The sequence below is a fragment of the Equus caballus genome, chromosome 16, assembly GCF_041296265.1.
Source record: "Equus caballus isolate H_3958 breed thoroughbred chromosome 16, TB-T2T, whole genome shotgun sequence".
NCBI lineage: Eukaryota > Metazoa > Chordata > Mammalia > Perissodactyla > Equidae > Equus > Equus caballus.
In genome coordinates, this window is record NC_091699.1 from 30,473,833 (window position 1) to 30,490,667 (window position 16,835).

Consider the following 16,835-nt stretch of genomic DNA (forward strand, 5'->3'; position numbering starts at 1 on the left):
TTGTGACAGGGATTAAGAGCACCTTATTCTTTGAGGTAAGGGGGTAGGCTCCTGAAATTATCATGCAGGTGGTGGTCCTTTTGTGCTACAATGAAATAGAGTCGCATGGTAGCAATTTCATGATGCGGACTGGTGGTTATGATTTTAACAAGGTTTGAACTTGGATGTTGACAGATGGAGCAAGTGTATTAATTTACTGAATCCCCAGTCATTAGTGGCTCATAATTTCGAATCATCAGCTCCCTTCCTTTTTCCCTTTTTTGATTACCTCTGCAGCAAGACCCTAGATCCTTAGCCAGAACAATGTACCTTGACTCTGTTTTTTCTAAAGTTGCCTCGAGATGTTTCCTTAGGAAAGTTAGGCTCCACGTTGAGTTTAGACCTGAGACCTTCCTTAGCAGATAGATCTCCTGTAGCCCAAACAGCTCTTTAAGCGACTGCTCATTAATATTTGACAGAACCAGTGTGGAAAATAGAAGGCAGAATTAATTTTAAGTCAAGCTACAAAAAAAGACCCCATCCTGTGTGGGTGAGGTAGGCTAAGTTGATTGTTTTAAAAGGGCCGTTTGTCCCGGCAGTTATGACAGTTTATGTTAGGCAGTAGGGAGGAGCTGGAGAAAGGAAAACAGACCTTTGACTGCAGCTCTAGGGAGGGGATCCGAAATGTGAGGTTTATCAGGGCATTTTAGCATTTTAACACTGACTACTGACCTGTCGAGAGGACTGCTCCGAGACCTTTTTTGTATGCATTCAATTGTGAGAAGTAAACAAACCAGCTCGTATCCTGTGTTTGGTAACTGGGTGGGGAGCACCGTTTGGCAACCAGTGTTGCTTTTAAATTCTTTCTTTGGACAATGGGCCTTGTATACTGTTATATCCTGGCTTTTCAAACGTGGACAGCTTTCATGAGCTGTTAGGGATGGCCACGGAGACAACAGAAAAGACATCAGTCATTTTATATAAATACAAACTTTTTAAACATTTCATTTACAGTCAGACAGGAAACACCCTCCCCAAAGTCCAGCACTCCCCCGTTATTTTCTCCTTCAAGAAGAGCTAATCCCTCAATCTTTTATTCTATCAGTGTTGTTTTTTCTCTCTCTTTTTTAAATGTCGCAAATTAATATCTGTAGAAGAAGTGAAAAAATCGTTTTGACATGAATATAACTATCATTGGGTTTTACATTAATGTGATAACTTGGGAAGGGGTGAAAACAATTGGATCATTTTATGCATGCTGTTCTTAAAATGAAAACAGTGGCTTTTCATTTCGATTTATTTAAATTTTTGTTGTCAGTGATAGAGAACTTGTTTTTCGGAGTGAAATTCAATTAACTTTCTCAGTGGCGTGGTAGTAAGTCTGAAATTGGTTGCTAATATGAGAATGATGGTTTTTACTGTAAAATAAACTACATGGAGACCGAAAGGAAACCACCATTTTTCTCTTCCTTTGAACTTCGCATCGGAAGGTCTTGAGAGGCGCGTACCATCTTACGGATGTATCAGATCAAGGTCATGTCTTAGGCTCAGTGACTGCAGTTGTTTGTAAAGGATAGTGATTGGAACCTCCGAAAGGGGTGGGTAGTCCTTTCAGCTGTGAAAGTCTCTCTGATGTTTTCAATAATACTCAGAATTAGGAAAACGGATCTTGTTCTTTTCTGAAAGAATCTTTTTTTTTTGGCTACAAAGAACCCTTTGCAAAGAAGGGTTAATTTTCCTTTCGTAATTGTTAGCCATAATGTGGCTAAGACCTCCACCTCGATTTGATTCCTAGCAGATTAAGGATATTAGATAATTTCCTTCTATTTATTGTACTACTGCACTGTATTATCTTTCTATCACTCAGATAATTACTGAGGAAATCTACATTAATTTTTTTGGCTGGAGCAAGGCCTGCTAAACACAGGAATGATGTATTGATGTTTTACACAACAAAAGTTTTCCTCCTGTCATTGTCCAATCAACAAAAAGATATTTATCATATCGTAAAGCCCCTTCTTTTCAAGAACAAAGCGGGTGGGGAAGCGGGACAAGCAGGCAGACCTAGGGGTTTCTGAAACTAAAGCCAAGTTAAGGCATCTGAAGCTTAAAGTGTCCTTCACATTAAACACTCACAGTCGAGTACGATGTTGTTTGCTAAATTATGAATGTGTGTAATTAAAATCTAGTGGCTGTTTCTATGAAAGATTTACAATGTTATTTCATCGTTTGTCATGGCTAATTAACAATATTAGATGAAGTTTTTCTTCTTCAAAGGTCTGATTTTTTCTCATTTATTTATGTCAGAAGTGATAAACACAGTAGTTAAAAGCTCCTCCTGGTGCAGGGGTGCAGGCGGGAGGAAGGCAGCTTGTTCTTTCACACCTCAAAGGTTCAGGGTTCAAGTCCCTCCAGACCAGAGTGGTGCAGTCTTCTTTCTAGTGTGAATAATTAAAAATTCGAAGTCTAGAAGTTCACATCTTGACGACAGAAACTCAGGCCTTTGAAACTGTAGGAAGAGCTGACTTGATTGACAAATTGTTTTTCTAAGGGAGCAGGCGGCAGAAAGGCAATATGTCCACCCCTCACTTCTCTTCAGAGGTGATGTCTTCTGTCCTTTTGAAGCCAGTCTTGACACCGAGCCCTCCACTAAACTCTAGTGACCGTTCCCAGTATTTGACGATGCCCGCATGTTTTGAATCATCCATACTTTTAACCTTCCTTGGGAAGCGGCCATCTCATTTTTTTTTCTTCCTGATTTCTTACAGCAACAGCAGGTGGCTACCCAGCAGTTGGCTTTTCAACAGCAGCTTTTACAGATGCAACAGTTACAGCAGCAGCACCTCCTGTCTTTGCAGCGCCAAGGCCTTCTAACAATTCAGCCGGGGCAGCCTGCCCTTCCCCTCCAACCCCTTGCTCAAGGTAAGCGTTGATTATACAGAAGGCGTCACTCTGTTACGTCTTGGGGGCAGAGGTGGTGGGGTGTCTCGTGATATATTCCAGCTCATTATTAAGGAAATTGTCCATCTAACACATGCATATGCAAACTTAGAAGAAAAGCTGGCTAGGGTAGTAATGATGGACCTTTGTAGAAGCTGAAGTGCTTGTTGATGCCAAAATGAAGACATGGGGTGGTCTCTGAAGGCTTAGCAGTGGCACTGATCCCATGGTTGCATATTCTTAGAGTAAGAGAAAGAAAGACCACTTTGACTTGTTGAGCATTTTAATCAGATCTTCTAGTGTTTTCTGTTTGGAATCACAAATGAATTTTCTTGAAGGCTTTTGTTAGTCATTTTAAGCTGCATTTTATATCACGTAACTTGTTCTGTTTTAAATCTTAATAATGCTTTATAATGCCACTTTTTAATATCTAAGGATAGATTCAGGTTTATTTTTCTGTGAATGGTTAAGATTCATCTCTTTCTGTTATAAAAATCAAAGTTGTTTTTTGTTGAGTTTTCTCCCTTTTTTCTTTCTGCTTTGCTTTTGTCTGACTTGATTTTTGAGGAGGGCAGTTCTACACTCATCAGAACAGGTAGCATTTCTATCTCTAGCTTTTCTTCAAAAACTGGAGTTCCTTGAAAAGTAACAGGATTTCATGGCGTTAAAAATTTCTTTTGAAAAGCCATCGACATGTTGTTCCTGTGGGTGTTGGGCATGAGAAACAAATGAGCAGCCTAGCTGTTTTTAGGACATCCTCTTGGTTTAAACAGCTCTGACTTTCACATGTGTAATGTGAATGCAAATGGATTATTCAGAACCAGAAAGAAGGGAAGGAAGGAAGGAAAGAAGAAAGTGTCTGCTGTGTTTTGAAATATAATTTCCCGTCCCATACGTGGTGTAGCAGATTTCACTTGCCCCAGTCCTTTCAGTTCTGGTGGGTTTGGGTGTATGTATGCTCATGCCTTAAAGGCTGGTAGCTAAAGCCTTTGGTGTCTTGGGTTCGGTTGCCTTCTGAAGAGGGTTGACAATGGGGAACCTCCTTCACCCTTCATGGGTGGAAGGCATGGCCATGTGTTCAGTCACTCTTGGTGTCAAGTGGAGCCACTGAGGCATGTCTGCATTTGAATCTTTTCTCTTCAGTCAGCCACACCCAATTTCTGTCCGTCCTTTATTTTTTTTTCATTTTTGTTTATGTTTTTAATGTTGAAACCAGAGCTTTTTCCTTTAACTTCCCCCTTGCCCCTCCTCCCCTTTCTGCCATTACTGCTCAGCTGCTTGATACATAATCAGCATTTCTATCACTGTCAAAATAGAAGATTTGGTAACTGAGCAATACAGGAGGAAAAGAAACGACGCATCGGCTAATGCATTTTTGTGCTTGCAAAATGTTAGAACGTGCATTAATTACACCTTCAGGTTTATTGTTGGAAACCTTGCAGGCTGTTCTGACACACCCACTGGACTCAGGCTTCAACCTCTCTGCTCTTTTCCCACCGCTCCTATACTATTGAGTTTGCTCACTAAGGTTCATTGTTAGACTACATCAGTTAAGCTGTCCAAAAGAGGGCAATTGGGCAGTGACAAGACAAGCTCATGTGTAATGTGAAAGAAATGAATGTGGTGATGCATGAAGTGTAATCTCTGCAGTAACATATCAGAGACACTGGTAGGTAATTCTCTAGTCATGGCATTGATTGATATGCTTAGCAGTCTGCTGTAACTATTAGCCTCTGCAACATTAGGAAGAAGGGTATTTAAAATCTGAGGGGTGCCTTTATGTATGCCCAAGATGCATAAATGTAAATATAAATAGTTCCGGTGTGAGATTCTTGCAGTGAAGTGTCGTTGCTATTTTTCGTGGAATCAGGAGGTTGGTTTTGTCTCCCCTACCCCCTCGCCCAAAGTGGCTTGAGAATTCAGTCATGTTGGACTACAACACAATTTTTTTTTATCAGAGAGATGATGGCTTAAAACTGATGTCATTATGAGGTTTAAATCAACTTTCTGCTTGCTTGAACATGGTCACCTGGGTGTGGATGTACAAGGACAGAAAAAGGTTGATCAACTCTGTTTGTCTTTGAGCCAGAGATACCTGGAGTTGTGAAATTGAGTTCCATGAACAGTAATCTGTCAACTGTCCCCACAACATACATTTTTTAAACCTGTGTCTGCATTTTCTTTTATAATGAAGGGGCCAGTTGTCCTGGAAAAAGAAATGTAGCAAGGCACAGGGGTTGCATGTTAAAAATGCTGGTGAGCCCACTTCATCGTAGTCATCAAGATTCTTTTACATACCTGCTCATGGCCTTGGTTAAGTTACCTTGAACACGTGCATAAAGATCCAAGAATAGGAATAGGTAAAGAGTAATATTTTGAAGACTTTTTTTTTCCCTGAAGCTTTTATGTTAGGAAATGGATATTTTTGTTGTTTTTAAGGTTATTGTAGGGCCTTCTGTCTGATTTACATAATTAGCAGATCTGTTTTTCACTGTGGTCTCTTTAATCACCAGATCCTCCCTAGCGCCAGTAATTCCATATAGAAGTATACTTTCAATATCATTCTGATCTCCTATTTTTTTTTTTAAGATTGGCACCTGGCTAACAACTGTTGCCAATCTTTTTTTTTACCCCCCTGCTTTATCTCCCCAAACCCCCCCTGTACACAGTTGTATATCTTAGTTGCATGTCCTTCTAGTTGTGGGATGTGGGACGCCACCTCAACGTGGCCTGATGAGCGGTGCCATGTCCGCACCCAGGATGTGAACCCTGGACCGCTGCAGCGGAGTGCGCGAACTTAACGACTTGGCCACAGAGCCGGCCCCTGACCTCCTAATTTTTAAATGTAAACTATAGATAGGAGAAAATTACATGCTTGAGTATGTACCTGTTCATGGATCTGTTTACCTTGGTACTTTTAGTCCTGTCTACCATTTTGGAAGAAATGCATGCTTCCTGGAAATTTGATAACCGTTTAGTGTGATGAGTGACTAGGTTCCCTTTTATCTGTCTTAATTCTATCGTGAGATCTTGGCTGTCAAATAACATCGTCCTTTGGTAGATAGTATTCATTGGACTAACAGTTTAGCATCACTAACAAGGTGTAGCACTGATGGAGAAGACTGACTTGACTGCCTCTCTATAAGTCTGATGAGAATGTTCTTAAATGTGATTATCACATTGTACTTTGACCCAGAAGTACGCCTGATGTCTGTCAGTGAGTTACTATTTTATTTACCATTTCTCCCCATGGATGATGAAAGTGATCTGCTAGTCCGTTGGCGTAAAAGGAGAGTAGAGTAGAGTGACGTTAGAGTCCTCTGTATGTGTAACAAGTGTGAAAAGACATTTGTCTTTATCTTTATTTGCTGGATGAACAGCTTACTTTTAAAACAGCTTCAAAGTCCTGCTTTTCTCGCAGGGAAAGTGTTAACACAGTTGTTAGAAACTGTGTTCTTCCATCTCCCCGCCTCCCATGCAACTGACCCAGAAATCAATTAGGTTGAGTTGAAAAATAGGCAGCTTGTTCTTTTCGTGTGTATTTACTCCCTAGAAAATAAAAATAGGTGTTGACTTGTGTGGCTTTATATCAATATGCTATCATCAACAGACAAGCCTATTCACTATTGTTTCAATTGAGTAAACAGCGGTCCGAGGGTCAGCCACATTCACAGGTAATTGTTGGTGAGCAGACAGCAGTGGCAGGCCTGATAGCTACAAACAACATCCCACATGTCACTTCACAAGGTGTTTGAAAATAATAGCTCAGATGCAGCAAAACCGGACATGGAATTGTGTAGTGACCTTTCCCTTTGTTTAATTTGCCTCCAAGGTTTAATTTCAGGGGACAAGTAATAATTGAATATGCCTAATAACTAAATGCTCATTTGGGACAAAATCCATCAAAATGTAATTGGCATTTGATTTTTATGAAGGAAGAAGAAAACTGACTTGGCTGTCGAGGATGCTTTCTAAGAATATCTGACCACTTAATGTATCATTTGAAGCCTCCTTTATAATATATATTAATTGGAGATACTTGAGTATTTGAACATTTTCGTGGAGAACTGTTAGGAGAGACCAACTGTTTTTGTTAATGCTCCCCTCAGAAAGGCGGGGAAGGTTATTGGTCTGCTGTGCAATAATTTACTCCTCTTTGATATGCAAACGATCCACGGTGAATATAAAAAAATCCTATCAGACTCATTTCACAGTTCTTAACCACTCGGATTCTCTGGAGTCCATCGCCTCATTAGACCAGTGCTCTCCAATGCTAGCATAATTAAAATCTTTAACAGTTTAGCAAAGTAAAGATGTTTGGCTGATCACGTTGAGATGATTATCTATCCATTGTATTCTAAATGACAAAAATAAATTAAATTTAGACCTTGGCATTTTTTATTATGTGTTTCAAATGAATATAATGCACACAGCCTTCTTTTTTAATTCAGTACCTTAGGTTTGGTAAGAAACATGCCCGTTTCAGTTGCTGCTATATAGTCAGAAAATGGCAGCCTTTCTAGGATAGCTATGTTACAGTTGATTGAAACAATGAACTGCAATCCAGACGTCCAGTTCTAATGCGGAATTTCCTTACGATGTACAGGGCTCGTGATTTCTTTTAGGTGTCTTTTCAATGGAAGCAGCTGGCGGTGTTTGTTGTTTTTGTTAGTTGCCATTTAGAGTATTTTTCTTCTGTGCATGTATATGCGCCAGAATTGGCGTTGAGGTTGGATTTGGAGATCCTGGGCTGTGGAGGCATCCTACCAGAATAAAGGCTATGAGGTCCACAATAGTGAGATTGACACACTGATTGTAACTCTTCTTGGGGGAAAATATGGGTTGACACTTACTCCTTGAGACCCGTGTCCATTTTGACCCTCTTAAAAAACAAGAGAACTTTATTACTCCCAAGTTTATTTTACGTTTTCATTTTATTCTGCAATGGTTCATTAGCATTGCTCTAAGAAATGACAGTAATAATAGTGTTACTTGTATAAAAAGTTATACAGTTTTTCAGTAGACACATCCATCAATTAAGCATGTGGTTCTAGAAACCAAAATTAATGAGGAAGATAGGTGTGTTAATGAAATAATCATAGTATAATCAATTTGACTGTTAAAAGTTGAAAAGCATTTCAGGAAGACGATATGAATTCATAATTTATGTCTAAAAGTGATTAATAAAAACTATATTTAATAACAAAGCTATTTGTCATCATTTAAGACTTAAGCACAAAAATTATTCATTTTGTGGTTCATGTTGTCATAATAGTATAGTTGAGCAAATTTATTTTGAGCCCTTCTTTGTGTCTAAAAATACAATAACATCTATCCACTTTTTTTCAAAAATCTAGAAACAACAGTTTGGATGGAGGTATACCGTCTTTGCAAAGTAGCTGCCTTTTGAATCCTCTTCACGGGTGTCTTTTATGTGTGATGAGGGCACTTCAGCTCCACTGCTCAGGGGGAGGACATGGTTGTTACTACTGCCTTTGCCTGAGTTGAGAGGGAAAAAAAACTGCACACACCAAAACCCCCCGAACACTAGGCTTTGTTTACTGACTCTTTGATTTAATTACTGTTTGAAGAGGGACGGAATTAGCTGTTAATTGATTTAATTATCCAATTTGTTTGTTTCAGGCATGATTCCAGCAGAACTGCAGCAGCTCTGGAAAGAAGTGACAAGTGCTCATACTGCGGAAGAAACCACAGGCAACAATCATAGCAGTTTGGACCTGACCACAACATGTGTCTCTTCCTCTGCCCCTTCCAAGACCTCCTTAATAATGAACCCACATGCCTCTACCAATGGACAGCTCTCAGTCCACACTCCCAAAAGGGAAAGGTAGGAACGAGCCGCTGAGATGGGTCCAGAAACATCTTCAACTTGGAGGGGTGGGTGGCCTCACATCACCATATCTCAGTGATCCCTAATTGGATCCATGTGACTTGAATGGGCATATAATTACTTAAGAATGTCTTCAATATGGTTTGGGTGTGAAGCATCTAATTATTTTCACCTTTCAACATGGAATTAGCACTTATGTAGATCTAACCTAAGCTTAGGAACCCAGGCCGAGTGTTTCAGTTTCTCATTGGATGGGTTGGATTTCAAGGCTTCCAGCCTTATTCTTTCTGCCAACTGCTCACTCCGTACAAGCTGATTTCCTTGGCTCTAAATGTCTTCTATCTGCCATGGGCAATTTGGAGTCACGGTTTGAGAAAAGATAGAACTTATGCTACTGTGCACTGCCCTCCTTGAAGGCAGGCCCATCTTTTTCATCATTGTGTCCCCAAAGGATATGGCCTTTTTTGTGATAAACCTTTAGTGAAGATTTGAAGGATGGAGAGATGGAAGGGGTCCATGTATATACACACACAGACATGCACAGTGCACTTTTTCTTGATCATGGGGGATATGTTGTAGCATTGTCTCAGTTGCCGTACTCCTATTTGGAAGTTAAGACTTTGTATTTTGTAATTGCCCTGAGCTTCACTTGGATGTTAGTGGAAGCTGAGGTGGTTTTAGAGATCCAGAGTACAGCCTGCGAGTGTACTGTTCTAAGAAAATGAAGCTGTTAATCCATGTTATTGTACCTTAGCACCCAGAGCATTAATACTGCTGTTGAATGCTTTTCAAAAGTGGACTATATATAGTGCTCTTAAAATTAAAAAATTTTTTTTAGTTTACTGTTTTGTGTGTGTGTGTGTGAATGAGAGGAAGATTGGCCCTGAGCTAACGTCTGTTGCCAATCTTCCTCTTTTTGGTTGAGGAAGATGGTCAGCTGAGCTAACATCTATGCCAATCTTCCTCTATTTTATGTGGGATGCTGCCACAGCATGGCTTGATGAGCGGTGATGGTTGGCGCCTGGGATCCGAACCTGTGAACCCTGGGCTGCCAGAGCAGAGCGCATGAACTGAACCACTTTGCCACCAGGCTGACCACTCAGTTTACTATTTTTAAACGGTTTCCTATATATTTCATGTACAGAGCTTCCACACATGAAGAGAAGAGACCTTAAAAGTGTTATGTGATAGTAAATGTCATTTCCATCAGGAAAAACAGATTCTATATTTTGGTTTTTAATAAAAGTGACTGAGTGAAAGGTTTTTTAATTATATGTTTTACTGAAGCAGTTACAAATGTAATTTCATATATTTCTTGAAATATTGAACATTAACAAGTCCACTGGTTGAATTAGATGTGTGTCTTTATACCAGCAACATTTTATCTGTTTGGAGTTTAGTAATCACAGAAAAAATTATCTGAATATGTGTGTGTGTGTGTGTATATGATGTTCAAGCATGAAAACTATGAGAGGTGGCCAGAGATGAGCATTATGTATGTTTTAAACAAAACTTGCAACTGTTCTTTTAAGACCGGTTTGGAGTTTGCATGGCAGATGTGGAAGAACGAAAAGATGCTTAAGACTTAGTGGTTTAGAAGAGTTCGAAGAATAGGATGGTGGACAGTAGGCATCAGTTTGGAGCCCTTGCACCCAGTGTGCTTCTCTTATTTCCAGTGAGGATGGATTTGTATGTCTGGAAGCCAAGCTTAACTCTCGCTTATAAATCACTTATGATGTCTTTGCAATTTAAAAAACAAATACTAAACCTTAGATCACTTTAAAGAAAAGGTTCTAGGCTGTCGTCCTTTGCTGTACTTGCTGTTGGTGTCCTAAGGCCGATGCCATCCATTTACTGTGGAGTGATTGAATTACATCTTTATCCATAGGCAGAGCAGGAGGCCGTACGCTGAAAAATGCCGACTGGTGCACTTAAGGTATTTGTTGCAATCTTGTCGGCCGTTGTGGAGCCTGCACAGATTTCCTGTGACACAGAAAACTCTTCTTGTTTAGATGCACTGCTCAGTTTCATTCTAAAAGGTTATGTATCTGCAGTCAGCTGATAGATTAGCAATGAGGCAAGTGGGAGAAGAATAGCCCTTTTCACGTCTTAAGGTGCATTTGAAAGTAAATGGATCTAAGAGACTGTCGAATTCCAGGACAATAAGTTGGTTTGACTTTTTTTAATGGTCCTTATTTGTCTGCACAAATGTTGGGCTTAATCTTCATTCTACTACATGCTAGAATCAGAATATGGATCAGAAAAGAATTCACATTCCACTGAGCCTTAATCTGGATGTAAAAACAGGCTCAGTTTTCCAATGGTACGTGCAAAGAAGAAACAACTCTGAAATTATATGCCACTACCTTATCTCTTGGATCTCTCAGATTATCTGGTAGGTTCCTAGTTGTGGCTTTATTAGAAGAAAATTCTCGTCAGCACATTTTGACTGAATATAATGAACAAGACAAATGAGCACCTTAAGTTAAAGATAGTTCAAAACTTACAAACTTAGAGAATTGATCATTAAAAATTCAATTATTAGTTAGCCAACTCTGCGTACCTAGAGGTACTTAGAACTATTATGTGGTTTTTACCTTCCTCCAGTTTATTTTTGTGACGTGTGTGATACTTTGTTTAAATAGTGGAAAATGGTAAAAAAAAAAAAAAAAAGGCTATCACTATAAAAATATGTTCTCACTTACACATGGAGTTGTCATTTGTCTCAGGAGTCCCTTGGAGAAGTTTGATCCCTTACTCACCAGTGCCTTTGTGAAATGCACAGCTTTCCAAGCTCTCCCGTGATTTCTGTGTAATATTCTTTCCCCCTCCGTTCTGCTGGAGCAGCATCTGAACAAGCAGAAAACCCTGCCACACTGAATAGTAACGTAGCCCCTCAAACTCAGTCTTAGGTTAACAGCTGAAGAATCTTTTTGAGAAGATTTGGGAATGCCTGGTGTAAAATTTGTTGGAAAAAGGCACTATCGCGAGAGTTTCTGTTCATTTTTAGAGTGCTGAGATGTCGAATCATGTCAGCCCGGCTGCCGCTTGGAAGGCTCCTCCTCTCGCGTCCCCCTGCATTTTGCGGACTCCTGTGAGCAGCCGCTGCAGCAGCAGCTCTGGGGTTTGGTGAGCTGCAATCTGTTAAGGAGATAAATAATGTGCTTGGCACGACACTCCTACTCTCCTCTTTAATTTGTCTTACACCAGGAAAATTATAATTAAATCATTCAGGGTAAACCCTTGAGTGTAGAGAAGGGAAAAAACACACTTTGGTAAAGATTGCCAATAGAAACCCACTTCCCCGTTGCTCAGGGTGGAGACTTTGATCAATATTCAGCACTATCGCGGGAGGAGCGGCTCATGTGATTTGTGAGGCGGGTACCAACGCTCAAATCAAGGCTTGTTAAGACCCTGTCCCTGTGCACTCCTGGACATTTAGCATCATTAGAATTCGGGACTGGCACCGTGCTTCGTGCTCTGATTTTTTTCCGACAGTTTGATAATGTTTATTTTGCTGATGTATATAAATTCATTGGTGCAATAAACATAGCTCCGCTGTCAGTGCCTGAGAGAAGCGTGGTGGGGATGAAGTTCAGCAGGCAGACGCTCAGGGGAGCTGCAGGAGGAAGCAGGCTCACTCTTGCCTCTCACTGTCATTTTATTCCACAGGACCAGAGAGGCGTGACTTCTTGGGTAAATAGACAGAACTCAGACCTCGGATACCTGTAAACCTGAAGATATTTTCCTGTTTCCTTAACTTGCCTGTCTGTCTCGCTTTAGGAAATTCCAAGTTTTGGTGTGGGTAAACAAAATCAACGGAATGCAAATGAAACATTTATTAAAATGCTAAATTTAGTAAAGCCCTTTGAGCTTCTTGGATCAAAGCAGCTATGTAAATACAAATAGCAATTACTACTTAAGTAATTGCCTGAATTAAAATTCTAAATATCACATTATCTTATGGTGCACTGGGGAAAGGAAAGGGAACTCACATTTCATCAGGTCTTTCTCTGTGCCGAGCCCGGGCTCAACTCTTGCCTTTGCAGTGATGTCTCATTTTATCCACATGACCACTGGGAAACAGTGGGGCTCATTATACCCATTTTACAGAGGAGGAAATTGAGTCATAGAGATTAAATAACTGACCTAGCGTCACGGAACTGGTTAGTGGCATATCCACGACCCACATTCAAGTCTCTCTTTTAGTTTATAAAACAGTACTTAAAGTCTCCTTTCAGTTTAAAAGTGAGTACCTAATTAGGCTAAATTAAAATCAGTGTTTCTAAAAGAAATTTTAAATTTAATTTAACAAAACGTGTATTGACTTAGCCTACTGTGTGCAAATCAGCGCACTGAAAGGAAAATGCCAGAGTTTCCCCTTTTAGGTGGATGCAGATATTTATTAGGCCTTTCATGAAGGGAGGGGATGGGTAGGATTTGCAAAATATAAATCATTTACGATCTGAAACAGCACATAAAGAACAAAAATAAACCCCATGCAGGATTTGCACACAGGCAAATGCAAAACAAGCCTCTCTCTCCTTTACAAGTATCCTCGCTTTCCTTCCTGCCTTATAAATCTTGTGTTTCCTCGTTGAACACATCATATGGTCTTTATTCCCTTTCAGCTGTCCTCTGTAGTCCATGTCAGAAATATTCCCCTTTCTGATCCTTCCCAGCTTTTTACTTTCAGTTCAACCACCATTAGTAGATGTTTTATAACTTGAGTATTTCTCAGATTCATAGCTTTTCTAAATATTTGTTCAAGGCTTCCTTAAGCATTTGGTGAAAGCGGTTTCCTTTAAACTCTGGAAAGGTTGCAGTTGTTCAGCATCTTCTCTCTTTGAGGCTATTATATTGTTCTCAAAGTCAAGTGACCCAAATCGCGCTCCTTTCTCTCTGAGGTCTAACCTACCTTCTGTCTAGGCACAGAGTTCCCTCCTTCGTTCTCATTCTCACTTCTCGACACAGCCCCATGGATTCCGGTGGCTTGCGTTTTCTACACTTCACAGTTGGCGGCTGCCTTCAAATAACCCTGAAGGTTTTTGCTTGGCTAATGTACTTTCAGACAATTTTGCTTGATACACAGTCTCTGGTTTTGATTTGCAGCCTCTTGACATATTGCCATGTATTTGACTATATAACAATAATATTTGTGTTTACTGGCCCTGCTATTTTCAAAAGGCGAGGAACTCTGAAACGTGGACATGCCTGGTGTTTCGTTTTTCTTTCTATCTTTTTTTAAGCTCAATTCTGTGTTGATGAATAAATATTGGTGCTCTTGGTTTACTTGCTAAAATTCTGGAGGCTCGGTTTCAGAAGTGTTCCAGTTACACAAGCCTTTAACTTTTGCATATTTTCATAGTCGTATTTAGGGCCTATTGAGCCAGAAATTTAAGCAGTAATCTCTAGCTCCCACTACTCTGAATAGCTCTTCCTCTTTTCAACTTTTTTTTATTTTGTTTTTTGAAAATCAGATGATTTCTTTTGATTTGAAGCATTTGAGCAAACTAGTTACCCCAGATCTTTCTTTCCCATTAGAGCATTTTGGAGAACCTACGGTCAAATTGTCCCAAATTGTCTTCAAAATTGTTTCTGCTACTTCCTGCCAATATGTGTTGAAGCAATTGATCTGTAACAGAGGTCAGCAAATTACAGCCTACCAGCCAAATCTGGCCCACTGCTCATTTTATAAATAAAGTTTTATTGGAACACAGTGAGGCTCATTTATTTACACATTGTCTGTGGCTGCTTTCATTGCTTTCATGCTATAATGGCTGTCTTGCGCAGTAGCAGCAGAAACCATTTGGCCCACAAAGACTGAAATATTTGCTAACTGGCCATTTACATAAAAAATTTGCCAACTCCTGACCTTAACGTAAGACCAGTGTTTCTCAGATTCCTGATAATATTCTCACAGGTATTTGTTAAAACATACAGCTTCCTAGGACCTCTCCCAGGAAGACTTGGATTCCACTGGTCTGTGATGGGGTGGGGATTTGTATTTCTCATATGTACCCTTGATTCTTCCTACTCAAAGGCTGCAAGCCAGCAGCTTTAGCATCACCTGGGAGCTTCTTAGAAATACAGAGTCTCAGCCCTCACCCCCGACACCTGCTGAATCAGGATCTGCATTTTAACCAGATCCCTAGGGCTTTGGCATACGCATTCAGGTTTGAGAAGCAATACAGGCGGCACGTTCAGTTCACCTGGGTTTTGGCACTGTTGAGAAGGACAGAGTTTTCCTCCCAAAATTTGATTAACATCCCACACATACTCAGTGCACAAAACTAATGGCTGGCCATTCTTGTGTGAGTCAACAGAGGGCAGATAGTATTGCTGGAAGGAATCGGTACCTGGCAGATGATGGTGGTGATAATGCAGCTGACATTTATTGACTATTACTTTGTGCTGGACACATACATAAAGGACTCAACATAGGCCTTGACACTGATTTTCCCGTTTCATACTCACAGTAACCCTATGGGGTACTGTCCTCTTTGTACCGGTGGTGTTGTTGGGCCCAGCACAATTTTATAAGTTGCACAAGCCACACAGCTAGTTGGAGACCAGGCAGGGGACTGGAACCAAGGTATCCCCAACCCTCAAATCCTTGCAATGACTGCAATATTCCAGTGGTTCCCAGGTCCGCTGCTCATCAGAACCACCTTGGCTCCACCCCAGACTCCAGGGCGTAAAGCTCAGAGGTCAGGACCAGGCCATAACCTTCAAGGTTGGTAGCCTGGGGCCAGACCTGCGTGTTCAGCCATAATCTGGGAGAAGCCCCAAGCAGTTCTCTGCGGCTGGCTCTCCACCCTCCCCTCATCTTCTTGCAAGGAGATAAGTCAGGTGACTAGCAGTGGAGAAGGCAAAGAGCAGACCAGGCATGTCATGTCAGGTGTTGTAGGGGACCAGAAAGGGAAGTGGGCGTGGCCATTTGCAGAGGCCTAAAATTCAGGTGCTTCTTTCTGCTCCAAAGCAGACTCTTAGCAGTGTCCCCTATCCCTGTCTGTCTGCACAGGAAGTAGCCTGTTGAGGGCAAAAACGTTCCCGTTTTATGTCAGAAAGAAGCACCCAGGGGCTTATCAACATTTGGTACCCAAACATGCTACTGGGTGTTAGGTCACCATCATACTTTGAATGCCTGTGATTCACTTGTCTATTGCTTAAAACCAGTTGCTTCTGGGTCTTTGAAGGAGGAAGAAAGGCTCTCTTGGGAGAGTGTAGCATGGTGCTGATCGCCTCTGGTCATTCACACGTGCAGGGAGGGCAGGGGGAGAAAATCTTTAAACTATTGGCATCCCATGAGGGATAGGTTTATGGATTTTCTTGACTGTTCGCTTTGTGTGGCGATTAAAAGACCAAAACTCAGCCATTATTTTCTAACAGCTGTATGTCTTATCTCAATAAAGTGCCTTTTACCATAACACGCCACCGTTAGACTCTATAAATCTTTTTCTGTTTATTGTGTTTAAATGATAGATGCTTTCCAATAAAATGACATCATTGTTCTGGAGAGTCATATTCATTTTATAAGTTTCTCTTAAATTAAGTCAATCTTAATTTTTTTTCTTGGGCTATTGTATAATATAAATCTTGACCATGGGCTATTTCATGTCTGATGTGCTAGATTTCCCACACAAACCAATATTTGAACCCTCAGCTTCTCTCATCGCGTAGGGTAGACATTCTTTTCTGATGAGTTGCCCCAGCTCGTAGGGTTTGTTTCCTGCCAGATCCCTTTGTTGGCACCCAGCCATTGTACAGGTGTTTGCACTTGTGTGGAAGGGCCTGTGCCCCCTCCTCCCAAATATGTGTTAGCTTTCTTAGCATTTTTTCTACACCAAGGGTGTGAAGGAAAGCATATGGCAGAAGAACAGTAAGGACCAGTCTTTTGGGGACTCTGATGGTGTTGTCCACTGACCTGGGTTTTTCCCAAAAGGTAAAAACCTATAAAAGAGTCTTGTTGAAATGTACCCTTTACCACTTGGATTAAGTGAATAGAAAATTTTCTTTGGCAGATATTGGATCCATCCAGAAGTAGAAGGGGAAGCCAAGGGTC

The 16,835-nt window shown here is 40.7% G+C and overlaps 1 protein-coding gene across 23 annotated transcripts in view; it reads left to right on the forward strand.

Annotated features, from left to right (window-relative positions):
• Positions 1-16,835, forward strand: part of FOXP1 (forkhead box P1) — a 411,515-nt gene that overhangs the window by 321,951 nt on the left and 72,729 nt on the right. For all 23 annotated transcript variants that reach the window (XM_023621177.2, XM_070238621.1, XM_070238624.1 and 20 more), the window contains 2 exons: positions 2,748-2,901; positions 8,563-8,767. In XM_023621177.2, the coding sequence (XP_023476945.1) occupies positions 2,748-2,901; positions 8,563-8,767 (359 nt within the window). The remainder of the gene's footprint in view (positions 1-2,747; positions 2,902-8,562; positions 8,768-16,835) is intronic.